Source organism: Ornithorhynchus anatinus, chromosome 5 (assembly GCF_004115215.2).
Source record: "Ornithorhynchus anatinus isolate Pmale09 chromosome 5, mOrnAna1.pri.v4, whole genome shotgun sequence".
Classification (NCBI taxonomy): Eukaryota; Metazoa; Chordata; class Mammalia; order Monotremata; family Ornithorhynchidae; genus Ornithorhynchus; species Ornithorhynchus anatinus.
The window spans coordinates 62772019-62798935 of NC_041732.1; the positions used below are offsets into that span (position 1 = coordinate 62772019).

The 26917-nt window shown below is 46.3% G+C and overlaps 1 protein-coding gene across 2 annotated transcripts in view; it reads left to right on the forward strand.

Moving 5' to 3' along the window:
* Positions 1-26917, forward strand: part of FBXO42 (F-box protein 42) — a 106729-nt gene that overhangs the window by 26444 nt on the left and 53368 nt on the right. Inside the window, exons 1-3 of one of the 2 annotated variants that reach the window (XM_029064590.2) lie at positions 3735-3838; positions 11968-12234; positions 15746-15862. In XM_029064590.2, coding sequence (XP_028920423.1) covers positions 11985-12234; positions 15746-15862 — 367 coding nt within the window. In that variant the 5' untranslated portion in view covers positions 3735-3838; positions 11968-11984. Of the gene's footprint in view, positions 1-3734; positions 3839-11967; positions 12235-15745; positions 15863-26917 lie in introns of those variants that run through there. The other variant, XM_029064589.2, reaches the window with a different exon arrangement.

Sequence of the window (26917 nt, forward strand, 5' to 3'; positions counted from 1 at the left end):
GGGGATGAAGACTATGAGCCCCACGTGGGACAACCTGATCACCTTGTATCCCCCAGCGCTTAGAACAGTGCTTTGCACATAGTAAGCGCTTAACAAATGCCATCTTTATTATTATTTAAGTCACTGATGTAGGTGGCAACTTTAAATAACCACAGAGGCAGACTTAAGCAGGATGAATGATACCATCTCATGCCGTTTCAGCGATAATGTAAGAAAGCAAGAGGAGAATGTACGTATCCTGATGTCAGGTATTCTTCATCCTCAATCCCCCTCTAGACTGTAAGCCCCTGGTAGGCAGGAAACACAATTGCCAACTCTGTTTTATTATACTCTCCCAAGCGCTTAGTACAGTGTCCTGCACACAGCGAGCCCTAAATAAATATTCTTGATTGATTATTGATTTTGGACTCAAAACTGGAGATTCAAAGTGTGCACCGTAGTCATCTTATATATCTTGCTTCTGTTTGTACCGGGTCCTAAGAAATGAATGCAGAGCTTTCCGAAATATTGTCGCATGGTACTTGATCATTTTGGAATCCCGAATTAAGTGGTATTTATTGGGCATTTACCATGTGCAGAGCACTGTTCCGTGCACTTGGGAGAGTACAGTGCAACAGAGTTGGCAGACATGTTCCCTGCCCACAATGAGCTTTCAGTCTAGTTTTCACTAATGCTTCCTCACCTTTAGGAACCTTCAGTTCTCCAGAGGTGAGTAGCTGAGCAGATCTTGAATCCTCATCGCAGTCTCCATAATCTGGCATATGCTGAGCTCCTTTTGAGACCACTCTCTCCTACACCACTTCATCCTGGACCAGAGAAGCCTTTGAAGCCCTGCCATTTACACGGCAGTAGGAGAATGGCAAGGAGAGGGTTCCAGAATAGTGTGACAAAATTTAGGGTGCTTTGCAGCTGGAAGAGGGGAAACTGCTGGAAACTTCAAAAGCAAGTAGTCATTTGAATGTCCATCTCCGTATCTAGACTGTAAACTCGCGGTGGGCAGGGATCGTGTCCGCCAAGTCTGTCGTATTACACTCTCCCAAGTGCTTAATACAGTGCTCTGCACAAAGTAAGTGCTTAATACCATTGACTCTTGTTTCACTGTCACTGTGGTGACACATTTTGGGGGCAGTAAACATGGATTGCCTGTTCTTCACAATTGCAGATTTCAAGTTGTGCACACCGTATCTCTATTCCTGTGAAAATGCTTAGTTGCCTTGCTCCCTGGTTTGAGCTACCCCTCTCCCTTAATTCCTTTCAACCCTTAGGCCAGGAGTATTCTTTAACTTGTGTTTTTGATTTGGGATTCCTGATCTATTAGGTAATCTGGTCTCCAGAGGGATTTTCACCTTAGATCCCGCTAGCTGAGTCAGGTCAAAGGCAAATAATTGGATTTAGTGTAATAGGTCTTATAATGTAAATGCTTTTATTGAATATTCCTCTAACACTTTGCAAAAGTGCTTTATAGTCAATTTGATGAGTTACGTTCATGCTTTATTAGCGTGCTAGGTTGGGGTTGGGTGCCACCTTGTATTCCCCTGGCTGCCTTGGAACCATTTTGGTGGGAAAAAAATTGCACTCTCTCTCATCCTTGAAAGCCCCACCCTCACAATCAAAGTATTTTTTTCCCCTTGGTTTTTTCCCCTTCCTTTATTCTTGTTTGCCAAAATGTTTTTAAAATTGAGACTAGCCTAAGTTACTGTCCATTGGGAAAATAGTTACTGCTGCCATAATGACTGTAGGTCGAATGTTGTCACATTCTCAAGAAACACGAAAGCTTAAAAATGACGTATAATTGAAAATTCTACGGCTATATGACTCTAGGTCTTTCTCGCTCATCTACATGCTGCTGTCCCCCAAGAGGAAAGTTCAACTCAGATCGAGATGTCTGTGGTTCCTGATTTAGATTCTCAAAACCGATGATTTGAATAAAATAGAAGAGACGGCATAAAAGTTCAGTGGTTTTTGTCCTTTTCACTGCACCCTTCCCTGGCCGTATGTGAGGGGTGATTCAGTCTGATTCCTTGCAGATGCCACTGGCCACAAGGGGCTTTTCTGCCTCTGCAGTAATAATTTCGTTGCAGCGGCTTTCACCAGCATTTGTCCAACAGTCGGATTAAGAACAGTGTTATACAGTAATTTGAAATTGAGTAACGTCACGCAGCGTGGGGCAATATCCCGTTTTGTCATTGCCATGAATGAGACTCCTCAGTGGGCCACAAGCTGGGATTTTATCGCTCAGCTGCGACTGAGGTCTGTTAAAGCTGACGGATCTAGGAATTTAAGCAGCTAACAGTTTGCAGATAGTAACAGCAGTGACGCCGCGTTGTTCTATTTTCAGGCTTCCTTTTGTCAAAACATAGACTGTTGTAGACTAAGGCACCTCCGAGTTTTAAAGCCTGTGTGAACGTAATTGAAGCTTTAAGCAGTCTGGGCTTGAACGGAAATAGTGCTTTAGGCAAAAATGAGGTATTTTACCCCTTCCCTCCACAGAGAAGCGGCAGCCATCTCATAGTACCCCAGATAGGTGCTTTCAAATCCAGTGTCTTTGAAGTCGAAGCTTCATATAGCTTTTTTGAGTTGAACTTTCCTCTTGGGGAACTACAGCCTGTAGAGGAGTGAGAGAAACCTAGAGTCGTATAGCCATAGAATTTTCAATTATACGTCGTCATTTTTAAGCTTTCGTGTTTCTTGAGAATGTGATGACATTCGACCTACAGGCATTAAGGCAGCCATAATTATTTTCTCAGTGGACGTTAACTTAGCCTAGTCTCAATTTTAAAAACACTTTTGTAAAATTTCACTCTGAGAGACTACTGACGATAAGGGAATTAGAGCAGGGAGTGAGTTCCCAGAGCAAAGCTGCCACCAGGGTACCAAGGTGGCCGTGACTTCACCAGGTGGTGGTTCTCATTTTCCGTACTGGTCCGTTGGTTGGCCGGTGACTGCCTTTGGAGTACTTACTGTCGGAGGCAGTCGTCGTTCAGCTCTACGCTGGGATCGCCGAGACTTGTTAAATTTGGAAAAGAGCAACACCAGAAGTTTATAGCCGTTCCAAGGCCCCGCCTGAAGGCATTTATGTTCCAGACAGCACAGTAACTACCGAACCTGTACGATGGAGACAAGATTCGCTACATTATGGCAGTTGGAACCAACCAGCTCTCCCTCTTCTCTCCTCTGTCCGGGTGTTTAGCTTAATCATTTCAAAAACTACCATCAGTTATGATGAGACACAAACTTGGCATTGGCGAGATGGAGCAGCTTTCCACTTTGAAATCTTGGCCCCTCTCTGTGTCTATTTAGTTTTTTGTTTGGTTTTTTTTTTTTATTCGATCAGGGCTGTGAGCTCCTCTTTAGCATTTCTTTGAAAAACTACCATGTGCTAAGCACTATAGCTTTAAGGAATACCAGAAACAGTCTCTGTCTTCAAGGCACATTTATTCTGACAGGAGTGAGTGGTACTGATTTCCGCTGTAGCCATTTGACCCTCTTCAACGGTAAGGTCGTCTTCCTTCTAGGCAATTTTTGGTTAAGTGAGGTGCAGTGTTCTGGTTTTGGTTAGCGATCGAGCCTCAGTGACACACAATCCTCTTCAGCGGGTTGTGTGTTTTTTCCAAAGATCTGTAGAAAGCTCATTGAGTCAGCTCTCAGCGTTTCCTCTTAGCAAGCCACCAAGTCCTGTCTTGCATCTGTGGCCAGGTAGCCAGGAGTTAGATTGGCATGAAAGGAAGAAGCCTTGCTGACCGGGCAGAGAATCAAGCGACTCCATCCACAACTCTATGATAACGTTCATCGAGACTCAACAACTAAGTGCCTTTCTGAGAAGGCAGCAAACGAGCAGGTAAGCAGAGAACACAAATGGTCATGTGGTGAGACTCGTGAACTTAACCCCAATTTTATCGAGCCCCTGCCTTTCCTAAGAGGAGCGCTCACCTCCCTTATCCTCTTATCTCTATGTAAGTACAGAGGGGATGAGGGAGTACAGCTGGAAAAAATGGAAGAAATTCACAAGCATCTATTAGTGGCAGAGAACAGACTAGAACCCATGTCTGCTCAATCCCTAGCCTGCCCTGGAGAAGGATTTAATACACAGGGAACTGAAAGAAGCACCTTGGGTTGGGCTTTGCTAGTTAGAGCTCTCGGAACAGTGGTGTGTCTTGTGTGGCACATGCAAAAAACAGAAAAATGTGGGAAATACGTAGCTTAAAGCTGTAAAAATGCTTGCCTCTCCCCTGGGAAGAGAAGCTATAATTTCATTACTGAATCGTTGGCGTGAAAACGGAGAGAAGTGTGGGTTTGTGCTGAGCATGTGATGACAGGGGAACTGTCTGGACCCATCCCTATGTTCTCACACGGGCAGCCGGGCGCACGGCCAAATTACCAAAACATTTCCACTCAGGTGGAAAAAATAGCCCCTCGAGGGCATGGGGTCTGTTGGTTTTAAGATCATAGGAACTATTGATTAGTCTTTGAACCACTGGTGGGATTACTGGTGGAATTGCCTTAATTAAGCACTGGGCCCTGCAAGATTGTGAGAACCTTTATTATCCTGATATTTATATAGTTTATAGCTCGAGGGGATCAGTTGGCAATCAAGTTCCACTTTTCTCTGCTGCTCTTTTTCCCCCCGCTTCTTCCCCGCTGTGAGCAGTGTTGTGAGACACCCCATTTACCTCCCAAAGATTCTTTTTTGTTGAATAAACAAATATCCATGTGTAATTTAGCAAAAAACCTCTCCTCTTCCTATCTGATAACTGGATCAATACTCCAGCTAGATGGTGGAGCTCCATCGTCTTAGCAGAGAATAGATTCACTGTAGCAAACGAGCCGCTGGAAAAAGTAAAATCACTGCCAGAAATGCGTTAGTCATGACACAAAGGAACTGGTTTGGAGTATCTGATTAGCTTCCCTAGAGTAGAATTGTTATTGTGGGTTAAAATCAAGTTCTAAGCATTGGACAGTGGCAGGTCTTCCATTTGGATGCTTAAAGGAGGGTGGAATCATACCACAGGCTTCTGTTTGTACTGAGTCCTAAGAAATGAACGCAGAGCTTTCCGAAATATTACGTCACATGGTACTTGTTCATTTTGGGATTCCGTATTAAGTCTTGGGAGAGGTCAGAAGAAGTAAAAATGCTGTTTTCGGTAAGAAGAAGGTGATTTCAGAAACCTTTCGGCTTTGATTCATCCCACCCCAACCCCAGGGCACTCGAGCTTGTTGTTGGGCAGCGATTGTCTCTATCTGTCGCCGAATTGCACATTCCAAGTGCTTAGTACAGTGCTCTGCACATAGTAAGCACTCAATAAATACGATTGAATGAATTAATACATATCTTTAAATTATTATAAATTATTTATTCATGTTGTCTGTCTCCCCCTCTAGACCTTAACCCCCTATGGGCAGGAAAGGTTTCTGCTAATTCTGTTGTACTCTTGCAAGCGCTTAGTACGGTGCTCTGCACATAGTGAGCACTCAGTAACTACCATTGATTGATTTAGACAAGATAAATAAGTTGACTGCGCGTGGCACTGTGTGGGGAAAGTCAGCACGGTCCCTTCCCATCTGCACAAACCTTTGCTCTCTTAATCTGAACAGACAGGCATTAAAGCTCATAGTCAATCAATTCATGTGCATTTCTATACTCGGTAACGTTCATGGCAGCCCGTTAATGCTATTTATTTATTTATATTTAATTGTTAAGCGCTTACTATATGCCAGGCACTGTACTAAGTGCTGGGATAAATCAGGTTGGACATGGTCCATGTCCCAAATGGAGCTCACAGTCTTCATCTCCATTTTAGAGCTGAGGGAACTGAGACACAGAGAAGCCAAAAGATTTGCTCAGTGCCACACAGTTGGTATTTGGCAGATCCAGAATTAGAACCCAGGTCCGTAGTCATTAGGTGGTTCCTGTATGCAGAGCACTGTACTCAGGGCTTGAGGGAATGTTATACAACATGCTGAAAAGTAGTGTGCCTTAGTGGAAAGAGCGTGGGCCTGGGAGTCAGAGGATCTGGGATTTAATCCCAGCTCTGCCAGTTGTCTGCTCTGAGACTTTGGGTAAATCACTTAACTTCTCTGTGCTTCAGTTTCCTCAACTGTAAAATGGGGATTAAATCCTACTCCTTACTTAGAATGTGAACCTCATTCATTCAATCATATTTATTGAGTGCTTACGGTGTGCGGAGCACTGTACTAAGCACTTGGATGTGTGGTAGCAACTGTGTCCATCCTAATAACTTGTATCTACCCCCTGCACTTAGAACAGTGCTTGACACAGAGTAAGTGCTTAATGAATACCACAAAAAAACACACACAAGCACACACACAATACACTTGCTGGGCATATTCTCTACCCACTAAGAGCTTACAGTCAAAAGGGAGACAGATGGTAGAGAAGCAGGATGGCTCAGGGGAAGGAGCACGGGCTTGGGAGTCAGAGATCATGGGTTCTAATCCCGGCTCCGCCACTTGTCAGCTGTGTGACTTTGGGCAAGTCACTTCACTTCTCTCTGCCTCAGTTACCTCATCTGGAAAATGGGGATTAAGACTGAGCCCCACGTGGAACAACCTGATCACTTTGTATCCGCCCCAGCGCTTAGGACAATGCTTTGCACATAGTAAGCACTTAACAAATACCATCATCATCATTATTATTAAAATGAATGACAGTTTTCAGTCAATCAGTATTTATTGAGCACTTACTGTGTGTAGAACCACCGATCGAAGTGCTTGGGAGAGTGCAGTGCAGTAGAGTTGGTGGACACATTAACTGCCCACAGTGAGTCAAGAGGAGAGGTCTGAACGTACATAAGTACGTGTGTACGTAAGTGCTGTGGGGCTGGGGGGGAGTATCACGTGCTTAAAGGGTACAGACCCAGTATGTAGGTGGCACAGAGGAGAGAGGGTTCGTTGGAAATGAGGCCTTAGTCAAAGAAAGCCTCTTGGAAACGATGTGATTTTAGTAAGGCTCTGAAGGTCAGGAGTGTGGCGATCTGTCCCATATGGAGGGGGAGGAAATTCCGGGCATGAGGGAGGAAGTGGGCAAGGGGCGGTGGTGAGATATATGCGATCGAGGTAGAGTGAGTAGGCTGGCATTAAGGGGGCGAAGTGATTGGGCTGGATGGCAGTGGGAAGTCATCGAGGGGCTAGGAGGGGGTGAGCTGATTAAGCATTTTAAAGCTGATAGTAAGAAGTTTCTGTTCGATGAGGTGGATTGGCAACCGGTAGATAGATGCTTCCTCAGCAGTGGGGTGACGTGTTTTTTTGGTTTTGTTTTTGGTTTTGTTTTTAATGATCCTGGCAGCGGAGTGAAGTGAGGACTGAACCCGGGTGGTCCCGAGGAAGCTGATGCAGTAATTAAGGAAGGCCGTGATAAGTGCTTAGATCAGCATAGCAGCATTTTGGATGGAGAGGAAAGGGCGGATTTTGAGCGATGTGAAGGTAGAGCCTAGCTCTAGAAGGAAGATTAGGTGACAATAATGTGGGTTGGAAGCAGCAGAATCTAGTGGATAGAGCACAGGCCCGGGAGCCAGAAGGACCTGAGTTCTAATTCTGACTCTGCCGCTTGTTTGCCGTGTGACCTTCGGCAAGTCACTTAACTTCTCTGTGCCTCGGTTACCTCATCTGGAAAGTGGGGATTGAGACCGTGAGTCCTCTGTGTCCTCTGTGTATCTACCCTAGCACTTAGAACAGCGCTGCTTGGGAGAAACAGCGTGGCTCGGTGGAAAGAGCACGGGCTTTGAAGTCAGAGGTCATGGGTTCGAATCCCAGCTCTGCCATTTGTCAGCTGTGTGACTGTGGGCAAGTCACTTCACTTCTCTGGGCCTCAGTTACCTCATCTGTAAAATGGGGATTAAGACTGTGAGCCTCACGTGGGACAATCTGATTCCCCTGTGTCTACCCCAGCGCTTAGAACAGTGCTCTGCACATAGTAAGTGCTTAACAAATACCAAAATTATTATTATTATTAGAACAGTGCCTGGCATAAGTGCTTAAGAAATGTTTAAAAAAAAATGAGAGCGATGAGTTGAGGACAATGCCAAAGTTATGGGCTTGTGAAATAGGGAGGATAGGTGTATTGTCTACCCTTATATTCTATTCCTTTTGTTGTATTGTCACTCTTCCCGCAGTAGACTGGGAACTCCTTGTGGGAAAGGATTGAGTTTACCTACTATGTACTTTCCCAAGCACTTATTGAGTGCTCTGCACACAGTAAGCACTCAATAAATACCACTAATTTATTGGTTCGTTCATTCATTCAGTCATATTTATTGAGCGCTTACTTTGTGCAGAGCACTGTACGAAGCGCTTGGAAAGTACAATACAGCAATAGAGACAGTCTCTGCCCACAACGGGCCGGTTAGGTAGACTCCAACCACTCAGGGGTGTATGTTCTCGAAATCGATGACATAGATATTCCTGGACATAATTAGGTTTTTTCTAGCCCAAGGAAAATTACGTTTTACTGATCTTGGTAGTTTGTATCTTCCCTGTTTTCTGATGGCTTTTGGGTGGTTGGAAAAAAGTCAAGACTGTGGTCCTAGAAGAAGAAGGAAGTCAACAAAGAAGAATGAAAACGTAGCAGATCGAGCAAAGCGATCAGTTTGGGCTGTGCACTGTACTAAGCACTCGGGAGAGTACGGTACCGTGGAGTTGGTTTACATGATTCCTGCCTGTGATGCGAAGCAGAGGGTTGGAGGTAGGATGGGAGCAATTATACCATCCAACAGAAAAAGACCCCTTGTTCCCCCTGCATCCTGATGGTTACCGGCTCTCTGCTCTTGTATTTTGAAGTGGGAGCTGGAGCTAGGAGAAGTGGGTAAGTTGAGGCTCAAGTACCTTTCCCGTCTTGCCCAGGGATCACTCAAGCAAACAGCGTGGCCTAATTGAAAGAGCACGGACTTGGGAGTCAGAGGACCTGGGTTCTAATTCTGACAGTGCCAATTACTTGTTGGGTGACTTTGGGCGAGTCACTTAACTTCTCTGTGGCTCATTTTCCCTTCTGTAAAATGGGGATTCAGTTCCTGTTCTCCGTCGTAGGAAGAGACTGAGCCTCGTGTGGGACAGGGAGTACGTCCAACCTGATTACTTTGTATCTATTCCAGTGCTTAGAACAGTGCTGGACACAAGTGCTTAGAGAAGCAGCGTGGCTTAGTGGAAAGAGCATGGGCTTGGGAGTCAGAGGTCGTGGGTTCTAATTCCGCCTCCGCCGCCTGTCTGCTGTGTGACCTTGGGCAGGTCGCTTAACTTCTCTGAGCCTCAGTTACCTCATCTGTAAAATGGGGATGAAGATTGTGAGCCCTACGTGGGACAACCTGATTACCTTGTATCTACCCCAGTGCTTAGAACAGTGCTTGGCACATAGCGCTCAACAAATACCATCATTATTATTATTACTAACAAATACCATAATAATAGTATCTTTTGAGCACTTGCTGTGTGCAGAGCACTGAACTTAGTTTCTAGGAGGGTACAATTCAGTTCAGAGGAGATGATCGGGGTCCGTTGGGATTTTCTGTCAATCGTTCAAGTATCCAGTTCTTCTATATGTAAAATGGGGATGAAGACTGTGAGCCTCATGTGGGACAACCTGATGACCCTGTATCTCCCCCAGCGCTTAGAACAGTGCTCTGCACATAGTAAGCGCTTAACAAATACCAACATTATTAGTATTATTCTATAATAAGTGGAGCAGTAGGGCGGGACCCCCTCTCGGTGGGATGGGTTGGGGTGAAGTGAAGAAGGACTCTCCCTCTCCCCCCTTTGGACTGTGAGCCCCCTGTGATTATCACATATCTACCCCAGCACTTAGTGCAGTGCTTGGCACAGATTTAAGCGCTTAACAAATACTACAGTCATTCTTATTGGAAGGAGCCACTGAACCCATGGGTTGCTGCTTACTGAATTGAAGACACCCCCCCCCCCCCCCGACCTTTCCACCCCGTCAACCACCACTACCTGCCCAGGGCTCAGGGCAAGGTGCCCTTCTCAGCAAACTCTGTCTCCCTCCACCTCCCCCAAGAGGGCTTAGAATTGCCCTTTCCCAAAGGGAATGAGGAAAGATTAGGGGACCCGAGACTACCCCTCCCGCTGCTCAGCGGGTTTTGTGGTTGTAATAGCTTGTAGTTCCTCTGATGAAGATGACATCAAGCCTGTAACACACCACAGCAGCCAGATTTAGGGGGTAGAGCACAGCTGCTGCCTCTTAGGACTTGTGTGACTGTGTTTCTGTGCTCTTTAATGGGAAAGCGCTACTCACCGTGTCTCACACCACGTAAGACCACTGATACACCTTAAGGTGGAAAGCGATTCCAACTGCCAACCTTTCGAAGTGTTTGGATCTGGTTTCATTAAATAATCTTGATGGCTCTGTCTCTTGGGGACATCGGGTGTAAAGTTTTGGTATTAAAAGCAATCAAGCTTACCATGGCCGTGGCCCATTTATTCATCCGTTAAAGTGTTAATATTTGAACCTGCTTTGGAAGTGAGGCAGAAGGACTCTTCTCATCCCACCTCTTCAGGCTGTCATCCATTCATTCATTCAATTGTATTTACTGAGCGCTTACTGTGCACAGAGCACCGTACTAAGCGCTTGGAATGTACACTTCTGCAACAGAGAGAGAATCCCTGCCCAACGACAGGCTCACAGTCTGAAACAGGGAGACAGCAAAACAAAACAAGTAGTCAGGCATCAATACCATCAAAATAGGTAAATAAAATCATAGATATACACATCATTATACACAAGTGCTGTGGGGAGGGGAAGGGGGGTAGAACGGAGGGAGTAGGGGGAATGGGGAAGGGAGGAGGGGCAGAGGGAAAGGGAGGGCTCAGGCTGGGAAGGCCTCCTGGAGGAGGTGAGCTCTCAGTGGGGCTTTGAAGAGGGGAAGAGAGTTTGGCGGTTATGAGGAGGGAGGGCATTCCAGGTCAGTGGTAGGACGTGGGCCAGGACGTGGGCCAGGAGTTGACGGCGGGACAGGCGAGAACGAACTGTACATTTCAAGCGCTTAGTACAGTGCTCTGCACATAGTAAGCGCTCCATAAAAACAATTGAACGAATGAATGAAACGAGGCACCTGAGGAAGTTAGCGGCAGAGGAACGCCTTGGGGCTCCTTATATAAGGCTCCACAGCTTTTCTTCAACTTCCAAGTTTGAAGTTGTAGCTCTCAGCCAAGAAAAACCCAAGAGCCCCTCACAGCCTCGCCTACCAATAAACCCCTTAGTCTGAGAAAGTGCTGAAGGCGGGCTCTGGGCGTCTTTCTCCCACTGGGATGGATTGGTTGGCTTCAGTCAACAGAGGAAGATATTGCATGGGAATCTGTCAGAATATTTCATATAAAGCATTCATATTTATTGAGCTCTTACCATGTGCAGAGCTCTGTACTAAGCGCTTGGAAGGGTACAGTGTAACAGAGTCGGTAGGCCCGTTCCCTGCCCACATTAAGCTTACAGTCTAGAGGGAGATCCAGACATTACTGTAAATAAGTTGTGGATACGTACGTAAGTGCTGTGGGTGGAAGGAGAGGTGAATAAAGGGTGCCATTCCCAGTGTAAAAGTGATACAGAAGGGAGTGGGAGAAGAGGAAATGAGGGCTTAGTCCAGGAAGGCCTTTTGGAGGAGAGATGCTTTTCATAAGGCTTTGAAGGTAGGGAGAGCGATCGTCTGTCGGATATGAAGAGGGAGGGAATTCCAGGCCAGAGGCAGGATGTGGGTGCCGGGTCGGTGGCGAGACAGACGAGATCGACGTACAGTGGGTAGGTTGGCGGTAGAGGAGCAAAGGAGGCTGAGAGTTTGAGTTGCACAAGACGAATCAGGTCTTCGCAGATAGTGTGGGAAAGAGCTGACAAGCAGGTTTCAAAACATCGGGCAGAAAGGAAAACACTGGCAGGTTGAGGTCATGTTTCAGAGCCTATTCAAAACCCTCTGGGTGCATTTGCCTGACATTTCTCTCTCTCTCCTCTCGAAGCCGCCAAGTGGAATGCCATGGCCAGCTCTTCGGACAGCGAAGATGACAGTTTCATGGCCGTGGACCAAGAAGAGACGGTGGCAGAAGGAACCATGGAACAAGATGAGGAAGCCCACACCGAATTGGAGGTCGAGGAGGCCGTGTATAACAGGTCCATGTCGGAGCTGCCCGAAGAAGTGTTGGAGTATATCCTGTCCTTTCTGTCACCCTACCAGGAACACAAAACCGCAGCCCTTGTGTGCAAACAGTGGTATCGGCTTATTAAAGGTATACCTTGCTCTAGTAAGAGCTTTCGGTCCCTTAATTGGAACGATCGCCGGCTCCCGTTTTTCCGGGTCCCGGGTCCTGCCTTTTCCTCACCCTGCTGATATTAGAGAAGGTTCTCAGGCTCGACATGCTTGCAGAATTTGCCAGGAGAACGAGCCAAGTTGCCTCTAGTCCTCAAGCCCCTTTCCTAGTTCCTCCCGAGCACGGCCTAAACATTAAAGGGTTAATGTCACTTCTGCGGAATAAAGATCAGGTTTCCTTTTTCTGGGTGGTCCCCAGGACGAGCCGATTAATGGCAGGAATCCAGTAGAGGCGGTGTGAAACTGATAACGGTATTGAAACTGATACGGTATTGATCGACTGTGGACTCAGTATGGAGCACTGTACTAAGCGCTTGGGACAGTTGAGTGGGGTTGGTAAAAATGGCCTCAAGTAGCTTACAGTCTAGCCGGGGAGAGAGGCGCTAGAATCATTTCAGGTAGGAGAGAGGTGATTTCAGAAGGGCCTTGAAGAAGGGGAAAGCAGTGGTCTCCCAGATACCGAAGGGGAAGGGAATCATAGACGGGAGAGGTCGGCAGCAAGAGAGACGAGAGTGAGGGCCAGACAGCGGGTTGGCTTGAGGATATCCAAGCGTGAGAGCTGCGAGGGTGTGTGGAGGTGAAGGGAGCAGGCTGAGTGCCTTGCAGCTACGGTTCGGGAGTTCCTACTTGATGCGGTGAGGGACGGGCAGTGGGTTTGGAGGTTTTGGAGGAGTGGGGAGATGTATGCAAAATGTTGTTTTGGCCCTGGGCAGCAGAGTGAAGTATAGACTGGAACGGGGGAGAGACCGGAAGCAGAGAATATAGTATTAAACAGGATATACTGTCGCAACTCGAGAATGGGAGAGGCATGTGCTTTCTGACCCCATCAGCATTCAGCATGGCACTGTCTTCTTTTTTTTTTATGGTACTTGTTAGGAAGCGGCGTGGCTCAGTGGAAAGAGCACGGGCTTGGGAGTCAGAGGTCATGGGTTCTGATCCCGGCTCTGCCGCTTATAACTATGTGACTTTGGGCGTCAATTAAATTCTCTGGGCGTCAGTTACCTCATCTGTAAAATGGGGATTAAGACTGTGAGCCCCACGTGGGACAGCCTGATTACCTTACATCTCCCCCACCCCCAGCGCTAAAAACAGTGCTTTGCAAATAGTAAGCACTTAACTAATACCAGCATTATTATTATTATAAGTCAATCAGTGGTATTTATTGAGCACTTACAATGTGTAGAGCGCTATACTAAGTGTTTGGAAAAGTATAGTAAAAGAGAGTTGGCAGACATGTTTCCTGTCCCCAGTGAGTTAAGCACTTATGTGCCAGGCACAGGAGAGGGAAGTTCTAATAATAATAATAGTAACTATGGTACTTGTTCAGCACTTATGAAGTGCCAAGCACTGTTCTAAGTACTGGGGTAGATACAAGTGGGTTGGACCCAGTCCCTCTCCCTCAAGGGACTCACAGTCTAAGTCGGAGGAAACTCAAGTTCAATCATCAAAAAACCCAAGTCTAGTCTAGTGGTTATTCATTAATTTTTTTTCCTCATTCCTTCCTGATCAAGATATTGGCTTGTTTCATTTTCCAGTAGTTTCATTTTATAGACAAGTGGAAGATAATTGCTTTCCTCCTTGATATCACCTTAAATTGCGATAGTTTGTGGAAATATCCAGTTTGATCTTTCAGGGATTGGAGCATGCCAAATGAATTAACCTTGGTTCGAGGTTAACCTTCGATCAGTCGGTGGTACTTATTGAGCACTCCTGTGCAGAGCACTGTTCTAAGCGCTTGGGAGAGTACAGTACCATAAAGTTGATAGAAATAATCCCTGCCCTCAAGGAGTGTACAGTCCAATGGTGATCTAGAAGATTGTCACATACGAAGCTGGTGCTTTGTTTTCAAGAACAGTGCAGCAAATATCATAAAAGTTGTTACTGTAGGCAAGTGGTCAGAATTGAACAATACAAAAAAAAGTATTACAATAAGATTATAATAATTATGTGGCAACTGATAAGCACTGACTTGGTGCCAAGCACTGTCCAAAACACTGGGATAGATACAAGGTGATGAGGCCGGATACACTCCACATCCCCTTTGGGGTTTGCAATCTAAGTAGGAGGGAGAACAGGTATTTAATCCCTATTTTTGTAGATGAGGAAACTGAGGGATAGAGAAGTCAAGCGACTTGCCCTAGGTCTTACCGCAGGAGAGAGGCAGAACCAGGATTAACACCCTAGACCTCTGACTCCCCAGCCTGTGCTCATTCCACTGTGCCACACTGTTTTTCTCAACTGTGAGTCAGATATATTCTCCAGGTCAAACCTAGCCAGCCAGGGCTTCCAGTGTTATTCTGAAGAACTGAAGGTGGGCTGGGTTGAAACTTCATGGGTGGCCCCCTGTGTCTGGCAACTTCCAGAAGTTGAGGCTGGCGTGCACTTACCTGCTCCGGGTGATTTAGGTCACTGAGTTAATAGGTACAGGAGGAGGGGGTTGTCTCAGAAAGGCTTTGAAACACCATTTCTCCCCCAGAAGGAATTTGGGAAATGGTGGGACAGGAGCCATGGGATAGCAGCCACTGGCTCAGGGGAAACCTGCAAATTCACTTGTTTTTTATTTAGTATCCCTGCCATTTCAGTATTTTTTTCACAGAAGAGGGGAATTTTAATAATATTAATAACTATAGTACTTGTTCAGCATTTATGAAGTGCCAAGCCCTGTTCTAAGTACTGGAGTAGATACAAGTTAATGGGGTTGGACACAATCCCTGTCCCCCATGGGGCTCACAGTGTAAGTAGGAGGCAGTAGGATTTTTAATCCCCATTTTACAGATGGGATAACTGAGGCACAGAAAAGTTACGTGACTTGCCCAAGGGCACATGACAGGTGGCAGAGCTGGGATTAGAACCCAGACCTTCTGATTCCTAGGCCCAGACTCTCCTCACCAGGCCACAGCTAAAATTCCCCAAAGGTTCTTGGGTTGTGACGGGTTTTTCCTCCCAGTCAGTGTTTTGAGTCTGCAGAGTGGGATTCTGGATAGCGCTCCTTGTTGCTTCTCTGCAGCTCACTGTATGTTCTGCAGTTTCAGTGTTAACCCGTTGACTATTCCACCAGACTGTTGCACGGCAAAGGATCATAGAAACTTGGACTGGAAGCCATCTCCAAAATCCATCTGACCTGCCCTGTTGCCATAGACCAGGCTTCTCCCAAGTCAGTCCAGAGAAATCGTTGTCACGAATCGTAGTGGGGGTCAGGGACTTCCCAGCCTCCCTTTACGTTTGACGTTCTCGACACCAAATTAAAAACGCTTTTGCGGCCCTCGAGTTGGAGTTAGAGAACTGCAGCCCCTCCGTCCCCTCCGTCATTCAGCGTCCTCCTGTCAGGGTTAGAAAACCCAGGTTTCTCCAACGTTTTTTAACGGCCCCTTTGGTGTGCTTTCTTAGTGATGCTGTGGACATGCTAAAGTACTGTGCTGCTCTTTCTTTAGGCGTGGCCCATCAGTGTTACCATGGCTTTATTAAGGCCGTCCAGGAAGGAAACATACAGTGGGAGAGTCGCACCTACCCCTATCCTGGAACCCCAATCACCCAGCGGTTCTCACACAGTAAGTACCTGCCCAGTAAGCTAAGCCCAACCCTGCCTGGGGGATCATTCGGGGCTCCCACATTCTCATATAAGCCTCTTGGGAATCATCTGTTTTGCCTGGCTTGATGGTGAGCGTTACTTGAAGCCGAACTATATCGTGGTATTTATATTGACAGTCAGAGGAGTAGACGCCCAATTACTTTTCTGGAACGTTACTCCAATTTTATTTAGATGAATTTAGGAGGGAGGTTTTTGTGTCTGTAGATACACTTGTGAGATAGCCATACAGATGTAATGTATAATAAATACCAGTGTAATTATGTGACTGTAAGTGTTTCTGGTTATTTTTCAAGATCAATCAATCAGTCTTATTTATTGAGCACTTACTTTGTGCAGAGCAATGTACTAAGTGCTTGCCATCATTCACCCCAGGGTACAGATGCCCACGGGAGTTTTCGGCCAGAATGGGGACTCTGATGGGGCTCCATGCTAGTGCACCCCAAGAATGTCCCCTCAGCTTGCCACCCTCCATTTGCTGTTAGATTTGGAGCCCCCTTTAAAAGCACGGGAAGGATTAAGGCAGTGCTGGGCACAGAGTTAGTGCTTAGCAAATATAATAATAATAATTATTTTTAAGGATTAATCCTTCCGCTGTCTAGTCCTGCCTTCCAAGGACTGGCTGCTGAGGTTTGCAGGAATGGCAAATCCCCCTCCCCCATTGAGAGAGCAGCCACCTTTCTGAACCAAGGGAGTGAAGCACATTCAGATCGCTCAGGCACTCACTTTAGTTATATGCAAAGACAACTAGAATTTACTTGGTTAAAGGTTTCAACGATCACAGTGGATAATAATAAAAAGATGATTGACTAGGGCTTACTATGTGCCGAGCACCAAACCTAGCACTCGAGAAGCTATGCGATAATCAGGTCAGACACAGTCCCTGTCCCACATGGGGCTCACAGTCTAAGTAGGTGGGAGAGCAGGTACCTAATCCACGTTTTGTGATGAAAAACTGAGGCACAGAGAAGTTAAGTGGCTTGCCCGACAGAGAGGTTAAGTGGCTTGCCCGTGGTCACACAGCAGACAAATGGGTGAGCCAAGATTAGAATCTAAGTCTCCTGATTTCTAGGCCCGAGCTCTTCCCACCAAGCTATACTTCTCAACAGAATCTTAAAGTAGGTTTGGGAATAACCTCCCCCCCGGCTGGCTCCAATCTGGTACTGGTTCCTGATTTAAATCCAGGGTTACCGCCTCCAGCCCCCCACCGAAACACTGCTGTACTTCCCTTAGCGGTTCTTCTGTGGGCTCGCCATGCCCACGTCCCCTTCCTGATGGTTCTCCCCGCAGAACATCTGCCTTCTGCCGTCACCCGCCTCCGGGCACTTGGCAGGGGCTGATTCTCCTCCTGCCTCCGGACCCCCTGGACACCTCCTCCCCACCGCAGTCCACTTTCCTAGCCCCCTCCTCCTTGCCAGTTCCTCCCCTTGCAATTGTAAAGCAGCTTTCCTCGGACTGTCCCTGTAGCCTGTCCATATTCATGATTTTTCTTCATTTCCTTTGTGTAATACTGTTGAAAGCACAGTTGTGTGAGCTGAATTTACTGTTTTTCCTGTACCTGATGAACTTGGAATTGGTACTTGAAATTTGATTATATAGAAACTTTAAGTTTATGTCTTTCGCAGAAAGTAGAGCTGTCTATTTCTAGTGACGATTTTACCAAAATAACTCCTTAAAACTTCGATATGGTGGGAAAAGGCTAAATCAATACTGTTTTCCTTTTTTGCAGTCTGGAAAGTTGGTGGCTGGGGTGGGTAGGTGTGAAGCATTGACTTTCTGTATGACTTTCAAATCATAAACCTTTTAGGGCCTGTGTAATCAGCCTCATATTGGTACTCATCTACATAGGGGAATCAGGAGCTTAATTATTATGAGCTTAATTATTACACTATTTTAAAGAATTTATATTGAGTGCTTGTAGGGCTGCTGGGCAAATGGGTTGTTGAAGTCACACAAATGGCCTCTTTTTTGTTTTGTTCTGTTTTAATGGTAGTTGTTAAGCACTTATGATGTGCCAGGCATTGTTCTAAGTGCTGGAGTAGATACAGGCTAATCAGGTTGGACACAGTCCATGTCTCACCCAGGTCCTTAAGCTGTCAGACCCGTGCTCTCAAACTGCTTCTCAAGTTACAGCATCTGTAGCTTTCATAACCCAGTGAACCTGAAGTTGGCACCCTTCGATAAGTTGGTGTATTGAACTCATCGCTACTTTTCTTGCCAACTGTCATTTTTGAAACAAAGCTGAAAACTGAGAACCTGAGAGAGAGTGAGAGAGTTTAAAAACGCACTAGTTTGTTTCCCAGCCCCTTCCTAGCCAGTTGGTGACTGATTTCCTCTGGGAACAGAGTTCCAGTTTAAATATGTAAATAAACTCTGAGCGTTAGGATATGGAACTCTTGGAATCGCAAATGATGCCTTGCCTTGAGTAATGATTTATGAGGTGGGTGAAGGACAGAACGTGGAAATCTTGTCCAAGATAAGTATGGGTGACGCAGCAGGGCTTTGGAGTGTAAATCCAGGTTTCTTCCAAGGTTCATACATCCTTTCCTGGAGGATTTATTCATTCAGTCATATTTATCGAGTGCTTACTGTGTCTAGAGCACTGTACTAAGCGCTTGGAAAGTACAGTTTGGCAACAGATAGAGACAGTCCCTACCCAACAACGGGTTCATAGTCTAGAAGGAGGATGAACGCCACAGGTTTACTTCAGAACTGACTTGCAGATTTTGTCCTTTTACAGATATTTTGCCAACTGCCATCATTCTTCCTAAGCCACTTTGCAATTTGCGATTTCAGTGACTTGCCTAGTTGTTTTTTTGCCCAGGCATTTCTAGGATTGTTTAAAAACCCAAGCTCTCTCCAAGGAGAGGGAAACTGGTTTGTAAATATTCAGTCTGAACAATTCATCAAACCAGTGCCTCTTTGTCCATTCTTTAAAACAATGTTCCCTCTTTGGGTGCTGGGTAGAGTTCACACACATTTTAGAAGCCATAGAACCACTATTAGGGCTGGTCTAGGCTTGCATGGGAACATTAGGCCCTGCAAAACCAGTGTGAACTAGGTCAAGGGTGGAATTTTTTTGTTGTCATTGTTCTGTTTATGATGCTCGTTAAGTGCTTACTATGTGCCAGGCACTGTACTAAAGTGCTGGGGTAGATACAACCTAATCAAGTTGGATACAGTCCATGCCATACATGGGGTTCACAATCTTAATTCCCATTTTACAAATGAGGTAGCTGAGGCTCAGAGAAGTTAAACGATCAGCCCAAGGCCATACAGCAGACAAATGACAGAGGGGTGACTAGAACCCAGGTCCTTCTGATTCCCAGGCCCGTGCTCTATCCACAAGGCCACACTGCTCAATTTTGTGGTGTGATGGGCTTCCGTGTATCCCCAGGATGCTTCTTTTCCAAAGATCCAGGATGTGAGTGGCTTAAGAGGACCATGTAGCACACCTTAGAGACACTGCAGGCAGAGAGAGCTCTTGGGGCTTCGACTTGTCTCCAAACTGGAGGTTGGGAAGATATGTGTGGGGAAAATACGATTCTAGGCCAGATAGGGTGAACTAGGTGGTACCTCGTATAATGGAGCATTACTGTTTGAAGGGTTTTGCTGCCAGTTTAGCACAGGTCTCACCAAAGAAGCCCTCATTAATCTGGGAAAGTTACTGCCCGATGGACACGGTTGGAATATGAATATAGTCTCTAAATTGCCCGGGCTTCATATGTGGGCAAGTGGACTTTTCAAATGGATAATTTTGTTTGTGCAAGAGTCTACAGGCCCAAACTAGATGACCCACTCTGTTCTTTTCCTGAGTTATGCAATTTCAAATCTGTGTTGTCTATGTTCCTGCTTATAGGTTAAGTGGGTGGTGGTTGAGTGTTGGATACATTAACACTTTCTACTTGTATTTGGGATAGATGCTGGGGGAGATTTTTTTTCCCGTAGGCACTTGGGGAAAACTCAAGTTATGGAGCATCCTAAATGGTAAAAAGTAGGTCCATGTTCTGGACCTATCGGTGACTGTAAATCAAACTTGAGAGCTGATGGGCTACCTCGATATTTCACCTGGAACAAGGGATACTGTCCTTGCACTTAATGTGATTGCTGTCCTTGGGTGCTTGGAGTCATTTAAGGGAGAACTCTTTAAGTCAGGAGTAGGCTTGCAGTAAAGCTCCTGGGAAATGGATCATTTATTTAACCAAGCCAAAAAGGCACATTGGATCCAACTTAATATTTACCTTTCTAGTAGACCCTTGAGTATTGATGCTCAGGCCTTGTGTGGTTGAGGGTGTGTTTTCATATATACCTCGTCTGTAAGATGGGGATTAAGACTCTGAGCCCTATGTGGGACAGGGACTGTGTTCAACCCAATTATCTTGTATAATAATAATTAATTATAATTTTGGTATTTGTTAAGCACTTACTATGTGCTGAGCACTGTTCTAAGCACCAGGGCAGAGTATAGAGTAATCGGGTTGTCCCACGTGGGGCTCACGTTTTTTAATCCTCATTTTTACAGATGAGGTAACTGAGGTACAGAGAAGTGAAGCGACTTGCCCAGGGTCACACAGTAGACAAGTGGTGGAGCCAGAACTAGAACCCAGGTCCTTCTGACTCCAGGCCTGTGCTCTATCCATTAGGCCGCACCACTTCACTTCCTTATGAGTTGGCCCCTAAAGGATGCTGATGAAACTGCCCAAGAAGCCAGATGAGGTTCCTGTGAAGGGTCCGGGTCTCAAATGTGTAGAGAAAGTTGGATGTCGCTCTAGCTCTGTAGACCTTGAGTTCAGTCTGGAAATACAGTCATTCTGCTGCCACATTCCGTTGACACTTTCCCACAGGATGTGTGGCCTCCTTGATTCAGTTTTCCACTTCCTTGTCTGTCACTGCATCATCGGTCACTGTGCCGTCCAGTTTACAGTAGAATTCCGTGATGGCATTTAGCCCTGTGTTGCCAAGGAGACACTTTCGGTGCCGGCTCACACCGTCACCTCCGTTTTCCTTAGATTTACTGTCGGCCCTTCACATTTGGCCGATTTGGTGAAACGGTTTATAGTCACGTGCAGGTCTTGTCGAGGTAGCTTTTAGGGCTCAGTCGCCTCCCCGAGGTAATTCTTAAATGACCGTTTCTTGGACTTTGGTGCCTGAAGATTATTCGTTGGAAGAGTCTCCCGGGCTGGCGGCAGCGTGTTCTGACACCTGCGTCTAGCTCCCCCGTTGCATCTTCTGACTCGGCTGCATCGGGATAGAACAGAACCGGGGCCCTACTCTTCCCTGTTTTACTCCATTGGCAGTGATGGATCAGACAAGAGTAGCGTAGCCTAATGAATAGAACACGAGCCCCGGAGTCAAAAGGTCCTGGGTTCTAATCCCAGCTCTGCCATTTGTCTGCTGGGTGACTTTGGGCAATTCACTCCACTTCTCTGTACCTCAGTGACCTCGTCTGCAAAATAGAGATTGAGACTGTGAGCCCTATGGGGGACAGGGACTGGGTCCAGCCCAATTAGCATGCATTTACCCTCGCTTAATACAGTGCCTGGCACGCAGTATGCACTTAACAGATACCATGAAAAAAAGAAAAAAGCACCACTGGCTTTGACCCACCAGTCAGGCCACTATCGCGTTGTCCCAGAATCGTCATGAACTTTTTAGGGCAGCCAAATTTGCTGACTAATTTCCAGAGCCCAGATCTAGTGATGAGATCAAAGGCTTTTGTGCGGTCTGTGAAAGTTCTGTAGAGAGAGCTCTTGGTGCCGTTTCCCACACTCTTCCCATATCTGAAGCACAGCAAAGGTCATATCCGTTGGGCCACTTTGTGGTCTGAAGCCACACTGCAATTCTGGGAGGGTTTGGTTGATGCTATTCTTCAGCGTTCAGTCCTCTGGCTAGGATCTTGCCCACAACGGAAAGTCATGAGGTACCTCAGTAATTTCCACAATCTGATCTTTCGCCTTTCTTTTTTGAAGAGACAGACGATGGGGGCATCATCGTTTCCTGTGCCTCACAGGGCCACTCAAGTCTTACCCCTTGGTCACCCCTGCGCACCGTAAGCCCTTCTGAGCTTATTTCCACTCTCAGTTTTGAACGGAAACCCTCTATTCAGATAGGGGATTTGGTGATGAAGTTTCATCCTGTAGTGATTGTTTGGTAACGGCTCGGTGACTACAACAATAATGGGAAAGGATTTCTCTGGTTTTCTTGAAAGCCTATACAGACTTTCTAGAGCTCAGTTTCAGGACCACGGTGTAAAGAATTTTCTAAATAGTAATGTCAATGTATCTTTGATTTAACTTCTCTGCAAATCATTCAGATTTTTACAGTTATTAAAATTTCTTCTCTGTTATACTTAGATCTCATAAAACAGCCACCTCTCCCAGTATCAGTTTGGGATAATTGCCGGCCATTAAAAAATGTCAAATTTGCACTAGGTTTGCCAGCACCTGCAGCTTCCAGAAACTTGTGGCCGGTTAGAGAGAGGCAGGAAGATGCCAATTACTTTATTTTGCTGGAGGATTAAAATACACGTTGTAGAACCTCAGTGCCCTCCTGATTGGGAGGGTTTTCAATCCAAATACAGAAGAAGAAGGCTTGCCACCTCTCTTGAAAAAACAAATGCTGTGCAGTCTTTTGCTGCATGAAGGAAGCAGACACCAAGAGTTAATCTTTTGGCGGAAGGGGAGTTAAAACAAACGCTTGGCTTGTCATTACGTGGCAAATTATGACTCTGATTTAGTAGAAGCGTTGATATCCAGTGTGAGTCATTTTGAAGGAGCTTGCAAATTACAAGAGTTCAGCTTTTACATCACCAAATGCTCTTATCCTGGCCCGGGGCTGACTATAAACCGTGAGGTCACCTAAGCTACAGCGCCTGTGGGTCAAGTGTCCGGCTTGCTGCCGCAAGCCGTGGCAGGTGTGGGATGTAAATGGTCGCCCAAGTGACGTTGAAGCAGAGTCACGAGGCATTACCGATCCGAGAGGCCAGTTGCCAGCTGCAGGAGTGTTTTGGAACCTCAGCCCCAGGATTCGGCAGGGAACCAGTGGGAAAAGGAATGTGGCCACCAGTCAGTCCATCAGTCAGTCATATTTTTTGAGCACTTACTGTGTGCAGAGCACTGTGCTGAGCGCTTTGGGAGAGTACAGAATAGCAATATAACACACCCATTCCCTGCCCAAAAAGAGCTTGCAGTGTAGAAGGGGAGAAGGACATTAATATAAATAAATTACAGATATGTACACAAGTGCATAAAGGGAAAGGGGATGCATAAAAGGAGCAAGTCAGTCAGTTGTGTTTATTGAGTGCTTACTGTTTATTGTGTTTATTGAGTGCTTGTGTTTACTGAGTGCAGAGCACAGTACTAAGCGCTTGGGAGAGTACAATATGACAGGCACATTCTCTACCCACGACAAGCTTATAGTCTAGAGGGGGAGACAGACACTAATAAAAATAGATAAATACAGATATATACATAAGGGCTGTGGGGCTGGGAGCGGGGAATGCATAAAGAAAGCAAGTCAGGGAGTTGAAGAGGAGGAAAAGAGGACTTAGCGAAGGCCTTTTGGAGACGATGTCCCTTCAGTAAGGCTTTGAAGGCAGGGAGAGTAATTGTCTTTGGGGTGGAGTGGGAGGGGAGTGGGAGCCAGATGCCCGGGAGTCAGCTAGGGACAGGTTGGTTGGCAAGTGGAGGGAAGCAAGGAGCCCAACCCCATTTAAACTCTGTCTGCTTCCTCGTCTGCCCACCCTCTCCCCTGCCTTGTTCCTTGTGCCAAGATCCCACCGGCTGCCCCGCAGACTTCTGGCTCTCACTTCCTTCTGGCTTCCCCCGGATTCCTGCCTCTTGGCATCTGCTTCCGTCAGCTTTTCGGCCGGCTCCCGTCCTTGCTTCCCACTACCCAGTTGGATGGAAACTGGGCAACTGCACATTGAATTCTCTGACGCCTTCAGGCTCCGATGCCTGAATACCGAATTAAGGTTTTTCATATTATGGGAAGCTGGATGCTTTGGGTTTCTGGCGACCTGGAGTCAAGTCCATTTTCAACCAGCGAGTAGACCTGAAACCTCTGCCTTTTCTCCTTCCCGAAACATAATAGGGCCACATCTCAAAAACCATTGCCTCGGTTTGACCGGCTCCACTATGAAGTCCGTTTCTGGAGGCCGTGTGTGGATTCAAGGAGCCATTCTCTTAATCTCTGTGGTGTCTTCCAAATTCAGCCTCACCCCATTATTCCATTTTTGCTTTTAGGAGAGTTATGCCGAGATCAGAATTTGGCCTCTCTCATGGAATTTTTTCTATTCGCATTAGTCATTTTCGGTAGGTGAAGGCCCGTTTCAAGCTATAGTGTATATCTTCCGGCGTCCGCGTCAAGGCGAACACCACGGAGTTCAAAAATGACTTGTCTAAAAACTAGAGGGAGACGAGTTTGTGGAGATCGAACCCGTGGTCAGAACACATTTGTGATGGGTTTGGCACCGGTGATGTCTGAAAGCTGTGTCAAGATGGACCGGTTTCAAATCTGCAGTGGGTAAGTTCGAGTTGTGTGGTCAGCTAGTGTGCCCTGAACATTCACTTGCAAGCCAGGGGGCCATTGAAGCTGTTGGCTTTTCTGTGGACTTTGAATAGAGGAAGCAGGTGATCTGCATGACAAGCCACAGGTCAGATAATAGGGCACTCCTCAAAGGAGAGGGGTTTCATTACTTCCCCCCTGCTGAGTGAGGAGATTGTGCATAAATGACCCAGTGTACTGCTTTTATTGCTTCTAATTCACACTGCTTAGTGACACTTTCCCCATTGGGGCATTGGGTGGGCTCCCTCACAAAAAAGTCATTCACATAACCAGCATTTCTTGGAGGTAAAAAATTGGGCCACTGGTGTTTGATCTGTGAAAATCAAGTCTCTCCCTGCTCCCTTCCTGAAGTGGAATAAAGGATGCTAGAGATCAGAATAAATTTGGAAGCAATGACATATACTCAAGTCAGCAGCTTAAAAATGGTTTCTCTCTGGTGATCGAATCTGTGGTACTAGTTCTCAAGTGTCTCTGGTACCCTCCTCTACCTATTTTTCCTCCTTTTCTGATTTGACCCCTGAGTGGTTGCTTTAGCCTACTTATACATGAATGGTGATGTCTGTATTATCTCTACTGGTGCCTGTGTGTCTGAGCAATAGACGTAGGCCCTGCACTCTTATTATTGAAACCCAGGAATTCACATCTAATTCCGATGGGCTGCAGTTACCAATCCAGAGGAGTGCTTAGCTATGAGAAGTACTCCACTGAAGGTGGAGGAAGACTTTAAATCCCATATCGCCCCAGGTTTGTTGAATCCCGACTGTTATATATTTACATTTTTCCAGCCGTACCTGCTCCTGAATGCTGGTGTTCTCATGATGCTCCCCATCATATGCTTCCTTTTTCTTTTTGTCAGGTGCTTACCATGTGCCAGGCACTGTACTAAATTCTGGGGTAGGTACAAGCTAAGCAGATGGGACACAGTCCCAACCCCTGTTTTACAGATGAGGTAACCAAGACACAGAAGTGAAGTGACTTGCCCAAGCTTACAGAGCAGACTTGGTGGAGCCAAATTGGAACCCCGGTCCCGTGACTCTCGGGCCCCGGCTCTTTCCATCAATTTTCCCTGTCCTTCTGCCACTGCTCTTTTAGGAGCACCTGCATCAAGGCTTCTTCCAAGGTCCATAATGTGCTCTCTAGATCTTACCGAAAGGTCATCGCTGTAGGTAGTGAGTACTGTATAGGTTTGGCACCTAAATGAAAAGCTTTCAATTATATGTTGATCCCTTAGGCAGGAAGTGCAAGTGGGGTGTTTTTAAGGGAAAAAGAAAAAGGCATCTCCTCATTTGACCTTCCGTCTCCTACAGCAGTGGTTCCCAAGGCAGCATCCTTAGCATCCAAAGCCATCAGTGAGTACCACAGGCCCCAAGGCTGGAACCCCCATTCTTCCTGTGATAGAAAAGGGGCTTCAAGCTGGGGACAGAGGGATCTGCCAACTGGAGAAAGAGGGCCCAGCAGTGGGAAAATTGGGGCAGTTACTGCCAAGTAACACAGAGAAACTGTGCCAAGTAACTTGTCCGAACATTTGTGCATTTCCACTGAAAGTTGATCAATTCAGGTTGTTTTTTTCCCCTAGAATACCCCAGTCCTAAATTTCACTTCTGTAGCTCCTTTTGCCTTTAACTCATATTGTACTTGACAAGTAGCGTGCCTGATAAGAAGAAGAATGGTGGTATTTAAGCATTTGCTATGTACCAGCCACTCTATTAAGCTCTGGAGTAGATACAAGATAATCAGGTTGGACACAGTCCCCCTCCGTGGGGAAGCCAGAAGTGTTGAACTGTTTTACAGATGAGGGAACTGAACCCCAGAGAAGTTAAGCAACTTGCCCAAAGTCACACAGCAAGCAAATGGCAGACCTGAGATTAGAACCCAGATCCAAGTTCTTCCCACTAGGGCATGCTGCCTCTCTTTCCTTCTTTGGAGGAGCAGAATCAGAATCCTAGGAGTAAATGAGCAGGAATAGAAATATCCCGGGGCCCCGTTGACCCTAGCAACCTCAGGCTGAGGAAGCTACAACCTCAAGCCCAGGAAGAGGAAACTGAGAAGTGACAGGGGAGGATAGGGTCAGAGGAAAATGGGAGAGGAAGAGACTATGAATCTTTTGAAATAGAACAAAGATCTGGTGGTGTGCTAGTATTTTCTTAGGGTAAAAGCTGTAATGTATTACATACGGAAGAGGAAAGTTCACTGTGTATGGCACACATAGTTTTTTCATGCTGTGGGTGGACAGTGGGAAGGTCTATGAGGATTACCAAATGAGGCCCAGGTTCCTACTTCTGGTTCTGCTTGGATTCGATTCATTTGCCGTGTTCCCAGAGCTCCATTTGGGTCAAGCAGGGGCAAGCTCCGACCCAGATCGGGTGGAAGGGGAATGCAGGATTCTGGGCCAGGCCCGGCCAGGGAGGCCCGGAACCTCGTGTCATTCTGGAGCAGGTTGGGTTCAGGAGTT